Source organism: Neoarius graeffei, chromosome 3, assembly GCF_027579695.1.
Source record: "Neoarius graeffei isolate fNeoGra1 chromosome 3, fNeoGra1.pri, whole genome shotgun sequence".
NCBI classification, from domain to species: Eukaryota; Metazoa; Chordata; class Actinopteri; order Siluriformes; family Ariidae; genus Neoarius; species Neoarius graeffei.
The window spans coordinates 58,607,168-58,626,333 of record NC_083571.1 but is presented as its reverse complement, the minus strand read 5'-3'; the positions used below and the strand labels follow the sequence as shown (position 1 = coordinate 58,626,333).

Here is a 19,166-nt window from a genome sequence, read left to right as displayed (position 1 = left end):
GTGGCGCGAGATTCTACAGGAGTGCGCTTTTTCGCCTTTTCGTGACAATCATGTGGAAGTTTCTGGGTTTGCCTGAGAAAAAAGTGAAGCAGAAGAAAACAGAAGAAGAAATCAAAGCTACTAAGAAGCGATATGAGGAAGAAAAGCAGGAGAGGACATTTAAACCAGGTTGGCTGCAGACATGCAATTGGTTGTTGTACTCAAATACACAAAAACAGATGTTTTGCCGACCTTGCCGTTCAATTTATGGCCCGTACGTTGTTAGAAAACCCGGACTGAAAACTGACAAATATCACAAGTATGCGAATGCTCCTCTTGTGTTGGGCTCACAGAACTTCAAAAAACACACACTAGATGTGCATCAGGCATCCGAGGGTCATACATTCACACTGGCCACCAACTTTTAATGCTGGCCAGGAACATTGAAAAGTTAAGAGCCCTGTTGGCCATTTCTGATTTTCAGGATATTTCACACACTGCAGGCAAAGACGGAAGGATGCACGAAAAAAAAAAAACAGGAATCAGGAAAACAGGAGATCAGGCTCAGTAATGTGTATGTAACATAGAGCAGGGGCTCTCAAACATTTGCGATCTGGGCCCCCCTGACTGTAGCAAGTGTACTCTGTGCCCCCCCCCGAAAAAAGATAGATAAGCTATTACTTATTATTATTATTATTATTATTGGGCTGCTTTTTATTGTTGTATATTATTGTATTATTACAATGTTAGACAACACAGTCCGAAACTGAAAATGTTCAATTTTGCCCTATATCCTTTTAAAAATTTCTGGATCCAGACGCGGTTCCGGATCACCTCCAAAATTTCTTCACTGGGCCAAGACACGTATCTAGTAAAATTTTCATGAAAATCCATCTGTACATTTTTTTTTTCTGCAAAGTTGCTAACAAACAAACACATGAACGAACAAACAAACTCTTCCGGAGTACCGGCGGTAGTGTTAATGAATGTCTCGGTGTGACACATGAGCCTCCTTTGTTTGGCAGAGTTCTCAAATTCTTGGCTCAATTTTAGTTAAAGCAGATACGCAGAACCTTTATTTTTAAATAACTTTCTGAGTGGATAGTATCTCCATCCTTGACTCTTGTATGCTCTATAAATGGGAATTTTCAAAAAATATATATTTTTGAGAGTTAAAATCGACCGCAAAGTTGGTATTCGAGCTGCCCCGCTGAGCCAGCCAGCCCTGAGTGCGTGACGTCACAGCGGGAACCGGTTTTAAAGCCGAGGCCTTTTACAGCTATAGACCAAAGTCATATCAATAAAAATTGATGGTGAAAGTAAGAAATCCCATTACCGACTTGCTCAACTAAGACTGATTTGACTTCACTGATTGTGGGTTGACTCTCATTAAAACAGGATGGGTGTTATAACTTATGCAACGTACATGTACATGCATACATTTTCACTGATAAAACGTAAAAGGGTAATTAAATAATCAGATGAACTGAGACAATCACATTCTGAAGCAAATTAAATAATCTTATGCCGGTAACTTAAACACACAATACAGTTACATGGATTCATCTAAATGCAGGTAAACAACGTGTTTTTGTTGTTTTGTATCCAAATGAGAGTCGGCGCTTACCCGTCTGTGTTCTCGCTTCTTGAAGGCCGATTTTGTGGCTGATTGTTTTTGAAACAATCTGACTTTCAGTTGTTCGTTCAGTTCTCTGTTCGTTCGCTTCTTCCATGTAAGGGCGAGATGGCAGCAATATCCAGTTTAGAAATCAGACGGCTGCTCCACTCATTCTCCATTTTCTCCATACTGAGTACTCCGCCATTACTGCTCAGCTCAGGCAATTACTAAACCCCGGGACGGAATCGTATGTCACCGGTTTTAGCAACAACCGCGGGGAGGTCACTGCCCGAGTGATATGTCATGTCCCGTTCCGTCCCGGGTTTTACCAACAACCCTCGGCTCACACTCCGGGAGAACTGGTGCAACTGAACTCACTTAAAAAAAATAAAATAAAATACTTTCCTTTTCTTGTTTTTTCTTTTCTTTAATTGTTGGTACTGCACCCTCTTTCAATACGGGCTTATAGTCAACGCTCCTCAACAGATCAGAGGTCTCATACGAGTCTTCAGTAAAATGTGCAGAGCAGAGGAGAGACCAATTCATGTGCCCATGAACTTCTCGCAAAACACGTCTAAATCTTTGCAGTTTGAACATTCTTGGGCCATGAATGCAGCATAAATCCACCTTCTGTCGTGTTGCTGCACCCTCCAGCAGCACATCTACGTGTCATGGCGATAAATTAGCTCAAAACGGAGGATCAGCGTTGCAGTCAGCTCTGTGTTTTAGTATAGCGGAAATGGCGACGAGACCGATACCCTTCCTGTTGTGACGTTACAGACTTCAAGGTCATTCACTCAGACCGCTACCTATATAAATCACACTAATCGTAAAAATTACTATATTAGATTTATTGTTAACGCTTAAAACTATTCCTGTGCCATTCTTGAGGTCTCAAGGCATTTATAAACGAAAGTGAGGCCATGGCTCTGCGTATCTGCTTTAAACACAGCCTCAGGTCATCCTCAATCTGTGCCCGATCGCGGCACTTAGTTTTGAGCGTGGTCAGTTTTGAAAAGCCTGCCTCACACAAGTATGTTGACGCGAAAGGTCGGAGAATTTTTAAGGCAGGGTCACAGAGCTGGAGGTCCTCCTGCATCAGTGTTACCCAGAAGGATGGAAGAGAAGAGGTGCTTAGAAGGTGCTTTAGCCTGCTGTCACTCTTCAGCTCAATAAGCTGCTTTTGCATTTGCAGTGACAAATCGTTTGCGGTGCAAACAAATGAGTCCCGAACCCGTGAAAATGACCGGTAGTCCTCCTTGAAATAAGAAACTAACTGCTGCTTAAGCCCAGACAGGTGATCTGCAGCTGATTGAAAAATAGAGGAGAAATCACTGCCGCGTGCCTCAGTGATGAAGTCTGCGAGGCTGGGGAACATGTCGCAATTTCTGACAATTATGCAGTCATGCCAGAGGGCATGTTTTTGGATGAAAGCATCCACTCTGTCAGCAAGGACCAACACACTGGAATCTCGGCCTTGCAAAGACAGATTCAAACTATTTGGTCTGTCAAATACATCAACCAAATATGACAAGGAAGCCAGCCACAAGGAATCATGGAGGTGCCTGGCCAGTTCCGAATTGCTTTCGGTCAAAAACAACTTCACCTCTTCTCACAGCTCGTACAAGCGCTGGAACACTCTCCCTCTGGAAAGCCAGCGAACCTCTGTGGGGAAGAGCAGCTGTTCATGCCCAGAACCCATTTCCTGACAGAGGACCCCCGAATAACCGCGAGTTCAATAGACGCGACTTAATGTAATTCATCATCTGAACTGCCTGTTGAAGCACAGACTGGAAGCGCGTCAGCATTTTTTTTTTTTAGCCGCGAGTGCCTCGCGATGGATATGAAAGCTGCAACGGTACGAGCTCGACTCGATTCCACAGTGGTGTGTTTCCGATGTCTGTGATCTCTTATGTACTTGAGGTGTGTCTATAAAAGTTCCTTGCTGAGATTTCAAATAATAACTCTCTGTTTTCTTTGAAGACAAAGACGTTCATTATTTGTTGGTGCAACTGTAAACCAGCGCCTTGGATTTGCCACTGAGCGGTCTGTGACCACACGCCCCACTCGCTGAGTGTCCGGGGCACGCCCCCCAGTTTGAGAACCACTGACATAGAGCAATACTTCACAGTGAGCGTGTGTTTCCAGAGTCTTTATACAGGGGCACTGATTGCGCCTTCATCTTGTACAGGTGTGCGAGAGTCCGCTCGGCGCGCACGCACGGTCCGGAGCGTGCCCGAGAGTCCGCCTGATGCACGCGCCACAGTGCGCAGGTGTGACAGGAAGATGATCATAGGTTTTGGAATTTTGAAAAAAGTATGCTATGGTTGCAGAGATACTGTGATTGTAGTAAAAATAAATAACGGTAATTGCACGCTGACACTTCAGAACTGCTATCAGTGAAAAGAATAAAAGACTGAGGGCAACTAATAAATTCAAGCAACAGGCTAAACACAAGCTTGACACTTCCTGTGCGACGGTGAGCTCTTTGGGATGGCGCTTCGGACTTCTGTTTCCAGATGGTAGGAACTGTTGCGTTACCAGACGCCCCTCAAATCCTTCGATTTGAATCCGGTTCACAAATGTATGGAGCAGACGCCAAGCCGTCCTGTCGGCTTGAAGTTACCTTTCTCTGTCCGTACAAATCGAGCCCATTTATTCCATAAGTGTCCTGCTGACTTCGGGCTATAATGGATCAAGATTCCACTTTTTTATTGGCTACACTTGAACAGCCTTGAACGACACACCTCTTCGGAGACATGCTTTAGTTTTAGTTTTGCTGTGGAATAAAAAAAAATCGTTAAAAACGTCATACACTTTGCAAAGCGGACGAAGCCGGAAATGCCGCGAACTTTCAAGCGCTGCGCATATGACTTCACTTCCTTTGAATTAGCAGTAACTTACCAGGAACGCATTGGTGTAATGGCAGACTCAAAGAGCCAAACTTTACCAACTAAGCAGAACGTGTTCCCGGTCTCGTATTAAAATACAATTCAGACAGTAAACTATTTAACATGTCTAGTTTTATAAGGAGGTGATGTCATTTTTGTAAGACGGGCACTTTAAAGCTCATAGGTAACGGTTTTAATTTTATGCACATTTGAAAATATATCTGTTAAAAAAACCCTCTGTAATTTTCTTCTGGTCCCAAGAAGTATTGTTAATAAGTAACAATTAAAATAAGTTAGCGCGGATCGTGGCGAATTTCTGTTCGGCTATTTTCGTGACCACTCGGTGCGTGACGTCATTTAAGCCAAACAAACCGCTTGAGTTGAGTCCACTTCCGTTTACTTACATTGCCATTCGGCTTGAGTGCAGACGTGCGTTCAGGAATTTCCAAAGATGCCTTATTGTTGTGCAGTGAATTGTAACAACGGGACCAGTTCAGGAAGAAGTTTTTACCTTTTTCCGAGAGAGGAGAAGAAGCAGAGAGAGGATTGTTTTTTTCCAGAAGAGTAGAAGAGGCGGAGCGAGAGGATTGGCTTTTTCCGAAAAAGCAGAAGAGGCGGAGAGAGAGGATTGGCTTTTTCCGAAAAAGCAGAAGAGGCGGAGCGAAAGGATTGGCTTTTTCCGAAAAAGCAGAAGAGGCGGAGCGAGAGGGTTGGCTTTTTCCAAAAAAGCAGAAGAGGCGGAGCAAGAGGGTTGGCTTTTTCCAAAAAAGCAGAAGAGGCGGAGCGAGAGGATTGGCTTTTTCCAAAAAAGCAGAAGAGGCGGAGCGAGAGGATTGGCTTTTTCCGAAAAAGCAGAAGAGGCGGAGCGAGAGGATTGGCTTTTTCCGAAAAAGCAGAAGAGGCGGAGCGAGAGGATTGGCTTTTTCCGAAAAAGCAGAAGACGCGGAGCGAGAGGATTGGCTTTTTCCGAAAAAGCAGAAGAGGCGGAGCGAGAGGATTGGCTTTTTCCGAAAAAGCAGAAGAGGCGGAGCGAGAGGATTGGCGTTTTCCGAAAAAGGAGAAGAGGCGGAGCGAGAGGATTGTCTTTTTCCGAAAAAGGAGAAGAGGCGGAGCAAGTGGATTGTGCGCGTGAAGCCAGAGGGTTGTTTTTTTCCGCAAGAGGAGACGAAGTGGAGAGAGTGGATTGTGCGCGTGAAACAAAATCAAGCAGTCAAAGAAGAAACGGAGCAGCAACACTCAAGCAAAAAGGAGAAGACTGGAGGTAAACATTTTTACCTTTGCTTGCAATTGACAAGTCAAGAGTCCTGAGGGATCCTGTACAATCATAGTGGAAATGAGACAAAGGGATATTTCCTCGCTTAGAGTAGGCTATAAATAGCATAATGATGGCAGGCTAATGTGGCCTACCGGCGCACTGTCCAGTAATCATTCCCTCTATCCACTAGGGAGGGCGGGTTAATTATTCTTCAAAAGGGCTCTTAGTATTACGACAAAAGTAAGAATTTATCATAACTACCAGGATAAATCATTTGGGCGCGAGTCTTGTTGAGGTCCGGGGTCACCGTGATCAGAGTCGGCCGAGTCGCTGTCCGATTCCAAGGCCGCACAGTCAAACCAGTGAGACACATTCACCAATTGCTTCGCAACGGCCATAGGTTCATACATATATGGTTTCACCTCTCGATATTCAATTTGGAGAGTTCCTACTTCATAATCGCTATCGCTTTCAGACATTTTACACAACCTCTCACGACCAAAGTCTGTACACGTGTGCTCGGTTCGCAGGTAAACACTGAGCTGCTCCCAGTCTGTTTGGCTCAAATGACGTCACGACGACGATCCCCTGGCGGTGAAAGCGCGCATAAGTGAGATGTAAATAAACCTTCGGAAATTGGGCAAAACAGTATATTTTAACCGCTTTATTTAATTTTAGGGTGCAAATTAGACACTAGGACAATTGAATTTGCTTTTTGGGTCATTCTTCTAGACAATAAAGTTGATATGCTACGTTTCACCTCCGACCCTTGCCTATGACCTTTAAGAAAAGGCCTATTTGTTATTAACTTTGTTTTCAATAAAAGGAATATTTTCATTAATAGGCTATTATATTTTACTCCAATCTTTACAAATGTGGGTAAATAATTATTTTTGGTTATTATGAAAATGATTTTTTTTTTATTTAACAAAAGGAACTGTGCTCATTGCTCGTGTGTGTTCACTGCTTCAGATGGGTTAAACGCAGAGGAGGAATTTCACTGTGTGATTAAGTCTGTGCTTGAGTGTACGTGTGATAAATAAAGGCTTCTTCTTCTTCTCATATTTAAGTTGGTAAACAATCAGAAAATAAATGTGGCATTTTTCTGGTAATAAAAATTTCTTTCTATCTGTCTATTTATTGGCCGGGTTCTTGCCCGAACTGGCAATCACATCAGTTTTGATTTGCCTACTCAGACACAAGGTACGCCACCACATTTGCCAGAGCAGTTGGGAATTAGGTGCCTTGCTCAAGGGCACTTGAACCAGTCCGGCTGGTTCAGGGAATCGACCCAACGACCTTTTGGTCCCAAAGCTGTTTCTCTAACCATTTGGCCATGGCTTCTTTTAATATTTTTTCAGAAATATTGTAGGAAAATCAAATAGCAAACCTCACACCATGAACTGTATGAATTGTTCCATGTCTAATACAAATTTTGTCATAATTCCTCTTGCACAAGTTCCCCCTGGTGAAGTATGGAGAAATTCCTCATGCAAAGACGTAACACAGGCACTGGCTGATGAATCTGAATTCTTTCTGGAGCAGATCAGAGGTCTTTCTAAACATCCTGTTAGTCATCGGCGGCTCTCGCGACTGAGAGACATCTGACAATAAAAAGCGTTCTGAGCTGATACAAGAAGAACGTAGGGCAAAAACTAAGTGTGTTATGACGTACAGATAATAAGAATATATTCATAACACTTATAACAACTAGTCATGTGTCAGGATTACGTTTTATATCACAATAATAAGTTGACGATAACATTATAACATCCTAGCCAAGAGAATTTCACTCTGGTAAGTGTATCTTTTCTGACAATTTTAACATCATATAGCTTTCTGAATTCTGTCCTGTTAGAGACCAGAGGAAATCAGAGAGAGAGAGAGAGAGAGAGAGAGAGAGACCACCAGACTGCTGGATGATGTAACCCCTTACTCAGCATGATAAATTATGATTAAAGTTTAATAAGCTGTTAGGAAAGTGCACACACACACCCAAACTGGGCATCTGAAGCAAGGTGTGTCCTCAGGAATTCATACGTTGCTTTAGAAACCCTGGGGGACACTTTAGTCAACAAGGATTCGACTTACATGATTACGATAATCTCTGATTTGTTCTTTTCTGCCATTGAAGTCACGCTTAAACATGTAGAGGGGTTTAAAATGGAGTTGCATGAAAAGAAATAAAGACTGCTGTACATTCTAGATTATTATACATACAGGACACTTTTTCGATGGAATAAAAGCGTGTTCTATTCCCTTCTAGCGGGTTTCATTCGTTTGGTTTGACAGCATGCAATATTGTTCGCGTATCGCTTATCCTACGTGGATTACGTCGCTCTACCCAATGGAGAATGAGCGTTGAATATGATTTATGATATTGCATGGTTGTCAAGACAACATGACGTCACACATCGGAGACGTAAAACTTCCGTGCTAGCGAGTGACTGTGACAATTTGTAAACAAACATGGCCGCCAGGGTTGCTTTGTTAAATACGGAAGATTTTGAGAGAATTTTGAAAGAGAAATATGCACTGCACACCCAAAAGGAATGTGTATGTATAATAATAATAATAATAATCATCATCATCGGGGCGGCACGGTGGTGTAGTGGTTAGCGCTGTCGCCTCACAGCAAGAAGGTCCGGGTTCGAGCCCCGTGGCCGGCGAGGGCCTTTCTGTGCGGAGTTTGCATGTTCTCCCCGTGTCCGCGTGGGTTTCCTCCGGGTGCTCCGGTTTCCCCCACAGTCCAAAGACATGCAGGTTAGGTTAACTGGTGACTCTAAATTGAGCGTAGGTGTGAATGTGAGTGTGAATGGTTGTCTGTGTCTATGTGTCAGCCCTGTGATGACCTGGCGACTTGTCCAGGGTGTACCCCGCCTTTCGCCCGTAGTCAGCTGGGATAGGCTCCAGCTTGCCTGCGACCCTGTAGAACAGGATAAAGCGGCTAGAGATAATGAGATGAGATCATCATCATCATAATAATATTGGCTGGCTTTTATTCGTGGTATATCAGCTATATTCCATCCAGCCAGCATGGTATTGAACTCTTCTTTCACTCGTTCAATACCATGCTAGCTAAATGGAATATATCTGACATACCACGAACAAAAGCCAGCCAATATTAGCTCTTTAAATATAAACACAACTCAGACTTTGTTTCCCAAAAAAAAAAAACCAAAGCAGAAAAAACTCACAAACACACTTAGAGTTGACAAATTTTTTTTTAAACATTTTTGGCTTTCTTCACTTATTTAGATTATACCAGACCCTCCGACTTTCTGTCTCATTATTATACATTTTTAAAATATACGTATCATTCTTTAAACATCCAATGGAGCCACCATCCTGCATCCGACCGCATAATCCATAACTATTTCATTCCTTTTTTTAAATCAATAACTGGTCACTGAATATAACAGCACGTCTGTTTTGAAGACATGGACTATATTTTGGATCAGTAATGCTCATGGAAGAAAAAACAAGACAAATAATACTTAAATAATACAAGAATACAAATAAATAATATGTAATACAAAGGAAAAGGTTAACTGATTAATTTTTCCTCATCTGTCATATTTGTCGTGGTTTTTAATTTTAATTTTTTTTATTTTGTGAGTTTCACACATTGACATTTACCTTCCGCATGTGCATACGTCAAATTTTATCATGACAATATGCTTTCCATCATCGCATCAATAAAGAACCCATCTCTCTCTCTCTCCGTGCACGATGTAACACCTGCACTCAGAGCATGGCTGCCATCTCCGGAGATAAATCCATTCAAAGCATATAAACTTACATGAACTTGATGTACTCGCACAGCTGTGCATATTGTACTTGTAAGACTTACGGCAGTTATTACACTACATTTCCAGCTTCATAACTGCCTAATCGTCAGGAACTAAAAATAAGTTTCTACTCAGGCTCTTTAATGCAGTAAGCACGCCACAGTTCACAAGTCAAAGGTCAAATCTCAAATATCAGAGTATTACTAACCCAAAAACACTGATTTCTCTATTTTGAATCCTTTACTACATGTAATAAAGGCCGTATGAACGCATGTACTCAGAGTACCGAACCTTTTCACCATCTTTAATAAAGCCAAGCTTTAATAATGTGAGTCGAATTAATAACACTCAGAGCTCATCACACTTTTTCACCACTCATGACTAGACATAAGATTATAACTAGTTATAACTACATGCAATGTCGACAGATGTCCAAAAATAAATGTCCAAAAAGAAATGTCAAATAATCAATTTAATCCTCATGTCAATTCTGTTCACCAATTATAATGCTTTTTTCACTTGTTTTGACAACACCAGCCAGTTACAGTCCTTATGACTAGTTATAACAATACTAATCCTACTTACAGCAGATACGCAGAACCATGGCCTCACTTTCGTTTATAAATGCCTTAAGACCTCAAGAATGGCACAGGAATAGTTTTAAGTGTTAACAATAAATCTAATATAGTAATTTTTACGATTAAAGTGATTCATATAGGTAGCGGTCTTAGTGAATGACCTTGAAGTCTGTAACGTCACAGCAGGAAGTCTATCGGTCTCGTCGCTATTTCCGCTATACTAAAACACAGAGCTGACTGCAACGCCGATCCTCCATTTTAAGCTAATTTATCGCCATGCCACGTAGATGTGTTCCTGGCCGGTGCAGCAACACGACAGAAGGTGGATTTACGCTGCATTCATGGCCCAAGAATGTTCAAACTGCAAAGATTTAGACGTGTTTTGCGAGAAGTTCACGGGCACATTGGGCAGCTATGAAGTGGTTTCTCCTCTGCTCTGCACATTTTACTGAAGACTCGTACGAAACCCGTTGAGGAGCGTTGGCTATAAGCCCGTATTGAAAGAGGGTGCAGTACCAACAATTAAATAAAACTACAAGAAAAAGGAAAGCATTTATTTATTTATTTATTTATTTATTTATTTATTTATTAAAAAAGGAAAGTAAGTTCAGTTGCACCAGTTCTCCTGGAGTGTGAGCCGAGGGTTGTTGGTAAAACCCGGGACGGAACGGGACATGACATATCGCTCGGGCAGTGACCTCCCCGCAGTTGTTGCAAAAACCGGTGATGTCCCGTCCCGTCCCGGGTTTTAGTAATTGCCTGAGCTGAGCAGTAATGGCGGAGTACTCAGTATGGAGAAAATGGAGAATGAGTGGAGCAGCCATCTGATTTCTAAACTGGATATTTTGCTGCCATCTCACCCTTACGTGGAAGAAGCGAATGAACGGAGAACTGAACGAACAACTGAAAGTCAGATTGTTTCAAAAACAATCGGCCACAAGATCGGCCTTCAAGAAGCGAGAACACAGACGGGTAAGCTCCGATTTTCATTTGGATAAAAAACAACAAGAACACGTTGTTTACCTGCATTTAGATGAATTGAGGATTTTCACCCACGTGACCAAGTCATGTGATGCATCGTTAGGCTGCCATTTTGGACGTCACGGCTTGAATCAGTTTGAATGCGAGGAAGGCGACAAACGAAAAACATAAAAGAAAAAGGAGCGAGATGCAGAAAACACCTTCACTATCCAGCGACGGAGGGCATTTACAGGGCGAGCAGAGGGAGAGGTATTTGCAAAAATTGAGGTTAGCAGGCTTAGAGAACGACGTTTACCTGCTTCCACCAGGATTGTTCACTGACGTACGGAAGTACACGAAGCCCTCGTCTTTACCTGACTTCGGCCCACATGATCTGTATACCTATGTCGTTAAAAACCCATCGCCATACACAGGTATTGATCTGAAAGCGTATAAGAGTTTGGATGCCTACAAATATTTTGTGTCAGGCTGGGTAACATGCCTACATCAGCGGGTCGTCCCTGGAGCCGGTGGTCGCCATCTGATTACAGCTAAGGTTTGTTCACATTTTCATTTACTTTCGGTCCTCAGGATAAACAAAATGTTATTAAATGTCATTGAAATAACTTCTTAGTCTGTTGAGACATGGCCCATTATAAATTTGCTGTTACCAGGCAATGACCAAGAACTGTATTATTAGGGTCAGTGTCTGTGTTGTAGCAGTGTACTAGCAGCTAGCTGTTAGCACTAGCTAATGTCAACAACATAGTAGCTAGTATGTTACTGTAGCAATGTTTACGTTCAGTCATTTGGATGACTGTTAAAACCTTTCAGTCTCAAGTTTTTCCTTTACTGTATTTACTAGTTTACTGTAATTATGATCCGGCAGCTATTTACACCGGATCCAGTGTAAATAGCTGCCAGAGCGCGCTCCGGCTTGCTCCCCCTCAAATTAAGCAGCGCACTCCGGGAGCAAGCCGGAGCGCGCTGCTTAATTTGAGGGGGAGCAAGCCGGAGCGCGCTCCGGAACCTCAGCCGGAGCACTCCGGGAGCAAGCCGGAGCGCGCTGCTTAATTTGAGGGGGAGCAAGCCAGAGCACGCTCCGGAACCTCGGCCGCAGCACTCCAGGAGCAAGCCGGAGCACGCTGCTTAATTTGAGGGGGAGCAAGCCGGAGCGCGCTCCGGCAGCTATTTACACTGGATCCGGTGTAAATAGCTGCCGGATCATAATTACAGTAAACTAGTAAATACAGTAAAGGAAAAACTTGAGACTGAAAGGTTTTAACAGTCATCCAAATGACTGAACGTAAACATTGCTACAGTAACATACTAGCTACTACGTTGTTGACATTAGCTAGCTTGACCTTCAAAATGGCGGACACCGGGGCGTCACGTGACCCTGTGACGTCAGGTGAAATACCTCAATACATGTAACTGTACTGTGTGTTTAAGTTACCGGTATAAGATTATTTAATTTGCTTCAGAATGTGATTGTCTCAGTTCATCTGATTATTTAATTAGCCTTTTACGCTTTATCAGTGAAAATGCATGCATGTACATGTACGTTGCATAAGTTATAACGCCCATCCTGTTTTAATGAGAGTCAATCCACAATCAGCGAAGTCAAATCAGTCTTAGTTGAGCAAGTCGGTAACGGGATTTCTTACTTTCACCATCAATTTTTATTGATATGACTTTGGTCTATAGCTGTAAAAGGCCTCGGCCTTAAAACCGGTTCCTGCTGTGACGTCACGCACTCAGGGCTGGCTGGCTCAGCAGGGCAGCTCGAATACCAACTTTGTGGTCGATTTTAACTCTCAAAAATATTTTTTTTTTAATTCCCATTTATGCAGCATACAAGAGTCAAGGATGGAGATACTATCCACTCAGAAAGTTATTTAAAAATAAAGCTTCTGCATATCTGCTTTAAAGGTTATAACAAATCCAGTCATATTTACCTGTTATAACACCAATACTTCTGGCCAGTTAACATAATAATAATAATAATAATAATAATAATAATAATAATAATAATTCTTTTTACCAGTTACAACATTTACCAACAAATCTGACCAGTTTTAGTATGGTTATAATCAGTTTTCAATTGGTATAACAATACCTAGCCATTTCACTTGTTATAAGTACTATACCACACATATTCAGCAGTTACAACTGGTAAGAAGGATGGGTATTGTTATAACCAGTAATAAGAATTTTCACCAGCTATAACAACACCAGTCCTCACCAGTTCTAACACCTATCCTTCTCACCAGTTACAAGAATCCTTATTCCCAGTTATAAGAACACCGATCCTTATTACCAGTTACAACACAAATCCTTTTCACCAGTTACAAGAATTCTTATTACTAGTTATAAAACCAATCCTTATTACCAGTTATAACAACACCAACACTAACACCAATTTGTAACACTGACACCAATCATAACCCCAACACTGGTTATAACAACACTAACACCAGTTATAACTCTAACACCAGTTATAACATTAACATTGGTTATAACACTAACACCAATCATAACACCAACACTGGTTATAACACTAACACCGGTTATAACAACACTACCACCAGTTATAACACTAACACCAGTTATAACATTAACACTGGTTATAACACTAACACCAGTTATAACACTAACCCTTTCACTAATTATAACATTAAAACCGGTTATATCAACACTAACACCAGTTACAACACTAACACAAGTTCCAACAACACTAACACAAGTTCCAACAACACTAACACCAGTTACACTAACACCAGTTATAACATTAACACCAGTTATAACACTAACACTGGTTATAACAACAGTAACACCAATCATAACACTAACACCAGTTATAACACTAACACTGGTTACAACAGTAACACCAATCATAACACTAACACCAGTTATAACACTAACACCAATCATAACACTAACATCAGTTACAACACTAACACCAGTTATAACACTAACGCTGGTTATAACACTAACACCAGTTATAACACTAACCCTTTCACTAAGTATAACATTAAAACCGGTTATATCAACACTAACACCAATCATAACACTAACACCAGTTACAACACTAACACAAGTTCCAACAACACTAACACAAGTTCCAACAACACGAACACCAGTTACACTAACACCAGTTATAACATTAACACCAGTTATAACACTAACACTGGTTATAACAACACTAACACCAATCATAACACTAACACCAGTTACAACACTAACACCAATCATAACACTAACACCAGTTATAACAACACTAACACCAGTCACAACAACACTAACACCAATCATAACACTAACACCAGTTATAACAACACTAACACCAGTTATAACACTAACACTAGTCATAACACTAACACCAATTATAACACTAACAACAGTTACAACAACACTAACACCAGTCATAACACTAACACCAGTTATAACAATAGTAACCCCAGTCATAACACTAACACTAGTTATAACACTAACACCAGTTATAACAACACTAACACCAGTCATAACACTAACACCAGTCATAACACGAACACCAGTCATAACAACACTAACACCAGTCATAACACTAACACCAGTTATAACAACACTAACACCAATCATAACACTAACACCAGTTACAACAACACTAACACCAGTCATAACACTAACACCAGTCATAACACTAACACCAATCATAACACGAACACCAGTTACAACACTAACACCAGTTATAACAACACTAACACCAGTCATAACACTAACACCAGTCATAACAACACTAACACCAGTCATAACACTAACACCAGTTATAACAACACTAACACCAATCATAACACTAACACCAGTTACAACAACACTAACACCAGTCATAACACTAACACCAGTCATAACACTAACACCAATCATAACACGAACACCAGTTACAACACTAACACCAATCATAACACTAACACCAGTTATAACAACACTAACACCAGTCATAACACTAACACCAGTTATAACAACACTAACACCAGTCATAACAACACTAACACCAGTCATAACACTAACACCAGTTATAACAACACTAACACCAATCATAACACTAACACCAGTTACAACAACACTAACACCAGTCATAACACTAACACCAGTCATAACACTAACACCAGTCATAACACTAACACCAGTTATAACACTAACACCAGTCATAACACTAACACCAGTTATAACACTAACACCAATCATAACACTAACACCAATCATAACACGAACACCAGTTACAACACTAACACCAATCATAACACTAACACCAGTTATAACAACACTAACACCAGTCATAACACTAACACCAGTTATAACAACACTAACACCAATCATAACACTAACACCAGTTACAACAACACTAACACCAGTCATAACACTAACACCAGTCATAACACTAACACCAGTCATAACACTAACACCAATCATAACACGAACACCAGTTACAACACTAACACCAGTCATAACACTAACACCAGTCATAACACTAACACCAGTTATAACAACACTAACACCAATCATAACACTAACACCAGTTATAACAACACTAACACCAATCATAACACTAACACCAGTTATAACACTAACACCAGTTATAACACTAACACCAGTTATAACAACACTAACACCAATCATAACACTAACACCAGTTATAACAACACTAACACCAGTCATAACACTAACACCAGTTATAACAACACTAACACCAGTCATAACACTAACACCAGTCATAACACTAACACCAGTTATAACAACACTAACACCAGTCATAACACTAACACCAGTCATAACACTAACACCAGTTATAACAACACTAACACCAGTCATAACACTAACACCAGTCATAACACTAACACCAGTTATAACAACACTAACACCAGTCATAACACTAACACCAGTCATAACACTAACACCAGTTATAACAACACTAACACCAGTCATAACACTAACACCAGTTATAACAACACTAACACCAGTCATAACACTAACACCAGTCATAACACTAACACCAGTTATAACAACACTAACACCAGTCATAACACTAACACCAGTGATAACACGAACACCAGTCATAACACTAACACCAGTCATAACACTAACACCAGTCATAACACTAACACCAATCATAACACGAACACCAGTTACAACACTAACACCAGTCATAACACTAACACCAGTCATAACACCACTAACACCAATCATAACACTAACACCAGTTATAACAACACTAACACCAATCATAACACTAACACCAGTTATAACAACACTAACACCAATCATAACACTAACACCAGTTATAACACTAACACCAGTTATAACACTAACACCAGTCATAACACTAACACCAGTCATAACACTAACACCAGTTATAACAACACTAACACCAATCATAACACTAACACCAGTCATAACACTAACACCAGTTATAACAACACTAACACCAGTCATAACACTAACACCAGTCATAACACTAACACCAGTTATAACAACACTAACACCAGTCATAACACTAACACCAGTTATAACAACACTAACACCAGTCATAACACTAACACCAGTTATAACAACACTAACACCAGTCATAACACTAACACCAGTGATAACACGAACACCAGTTATAACAACACTAACACCAGTCATAACACTAACACCAGTTATAACAACACTAACACCAGTCATAACACTAACACCAGTCATAACACTAACACCAGTTATAACAACACTAACACCAGTCATAACACTAACACCAGTGATAACACGAACACCAGTCATAACACTAACACCAGTCATAACACTAACACCAGTCATAACACTAACACCAATCATAACACGAACACCAGTTACAACACTAACACCAGTCATAACACTAACACCAGTCATAACACCACTAACACCAATCATAACACTAACACCAGTTATAACAACACTAACACCAATCATAACACTAACACCAGTTATAACAACACTAACACCAATCATAACACTAACACCAGTTATAACACTAACACCAGTCATAACACTAACACCAGTCATAACACTAACACCAGTTATAACAACACTAACACCAATCATAACACTAACACCAGTCATAACACTAACACCAGTTATAACAACACTAACACCAGTCATAACACTAACACCAGTCATAACACTAACACCAGTTATAACAACACTAACACCAGTCATAACACTAACACCAGTCATAACACTAACACCAGTTATAACAACACTAACACCAGTCATAACACTAACACCAGTTATAACAACACTAACACCAGTCATAACACTAACACCAGTTATAACAACACTAACACCAGTCATAACACTAACACCAGTCATAACACTAACACCAGTTATAACAACACTAACACCAGTCATAACACTAACACCAGTTATAACAACACTAACACCAGTCATAACACTAACACCAGTTATAACAACACTAACACCAGTCATAACACTAACACCAGTGATAACACGAACACCAGTTATAACAACACTAACACTGGTTATACCAACACCACCCCTTTCACCAGTTATAAGTGTATTCAGTAATCCCAGTCATGTGGATTACTGGCTGTACTGGGATTTTGCTTTGTCTGTTAGTGGATGAAAGCTGAACAGTGGAGTTCCTTAAGCAATAAATTATAAATAATTATCTCCAGTTTCCAGTGAACTCATTGTGTTTCATGAATGTTCTCGTAATAAAGGATCTGATAAGGATTGTACATGTTCATGTCGATTTATCAGCTATAAAACACCAATCCTTCTGTCCAGCTTTAATAATCCCCTGGGCTGGTTCTGAGTGTAATAAACACTTTGGGTCCAGAATCCATGAGAAGCCTGGAGTGTGCAGTGAGCTGTGCTGCTGTGCAGCGCTGTGTGTCTCTACAAACACAACCACCGACACTCACTCAGCCGCAAGGCCACAATAACAACGACACTGCTTTCTCTGGAGAGGAGTTTTTAAAGAAAGGACTAAATTAATAAATAAATTAAATCAGTAAAGCCCCGGCCCCTCGAGCTGTAAAGCAGAGGTGTCTGAGGTGAAAGGTGTGACCGACATATTAGCTGCTCTTCTCAGAAACAGGCCTCTTGGAGGGAAAAAAAGAGAAAGAAACATCCACAACACACGAGATAATTACCTATTTTCTACATATAGTTCCTCAAACACTGCTTAGGAAAGACGTTAAAGCGGTTAAATACAGATACAGGGAAATAAAACTCACCCTCTAAAAGCCTGGAGATGAGAGAATCGACGTCCAGTTCCCCCTCCGCCATGTCTGAAGGCTGTTCGCTAGTCAGGCTTTTTTTGCGCCTTTGCTAGAGCAGGGACGCGCGCGCACTCACCCACTCGCTCACGCGCCTGACGCTTATGGAGCCGAGAACGCGCACGTACCGAGCTGGAAAGCAAAGCGTGCGCGTTCCCGAGGGCTACGCCTGTCCCAGGACATGTTTTGCAAATGCACCAGGGAAAGTGTGTTGCACCGAGGATGGGTATTAGGGTGTTTTCACACCTGGTCCCCTTTAAAGGAACCAGACTCAGTCCTCTTTAAGTGGACCAACAGAAAAAGAACTCAGTTATTTTTGTGTTTACACTGTGAATTTATTACAAAGAGGACTGGGTTCTCTTTCTGGTCCAGTTAAGCTTTGATGGGGCCTCAGTCCTCTTTCTGTTCACACCAGGTCCTCTAGAGCCCTCAGACCCCCAGTGCACGGAACTCTGGGTAATTTTCTCTTGAATCAAAGGGTGTTTTCACACTTGGTCCCTTTCAGCTATCTAACCGAACTCAGATCGATGACTCAGCATTTTTTGCGCATATGTGAACACTCCAACCATACCCAGACCCCTTTAAAGCGAACCGAACTGAGACCACCTCAGGAGGTGGTCTCAGTACGGTTTGCTAAAAATCAACAGTACGGTTCGCCTAATCTGCGCATGGTGAACAAAAAGCGCACCGGGTTCACTTCGCCTTTTTCACTGTAGTTTAACCTTCTTCGTTTGCCATAGTTGGTCACGTGACTGTAGCAGGGAAACTCAACTTCCTTTTGGAACTTACCACAGCCGCT

The 19,166-nt window shown here is 41.2% G+C and overlaps 1 protein-coding gene across 1 annotated transcript in view; it reads right to left on the bottom strand.

Moving 5' to 3' along the window:
- The window catches only part of LOC132883422 (serine/threonine-protein phosphatase PP1-beta catalytic subunit), a 90,659-nt gene extending 72,206 nt beyond the window's left edge, over positions 1–18,453 (bottom strand). Inside the window, exon 1 of the mRNA XM_060917053.1 lies at positions 18,326–18,453. Coding sequence (XP_060773036.1) covers positions 18,326–18,377 — 52 coding nt within the window. The 5' untranslated portion in view covers positions 18,378–18,453. The remainder of the gene's footprint in view (positions 1–18,325) is intronic.
- Between the last annotated feature and the right edge of the window lie 713 nt (positions 18,454–19,166).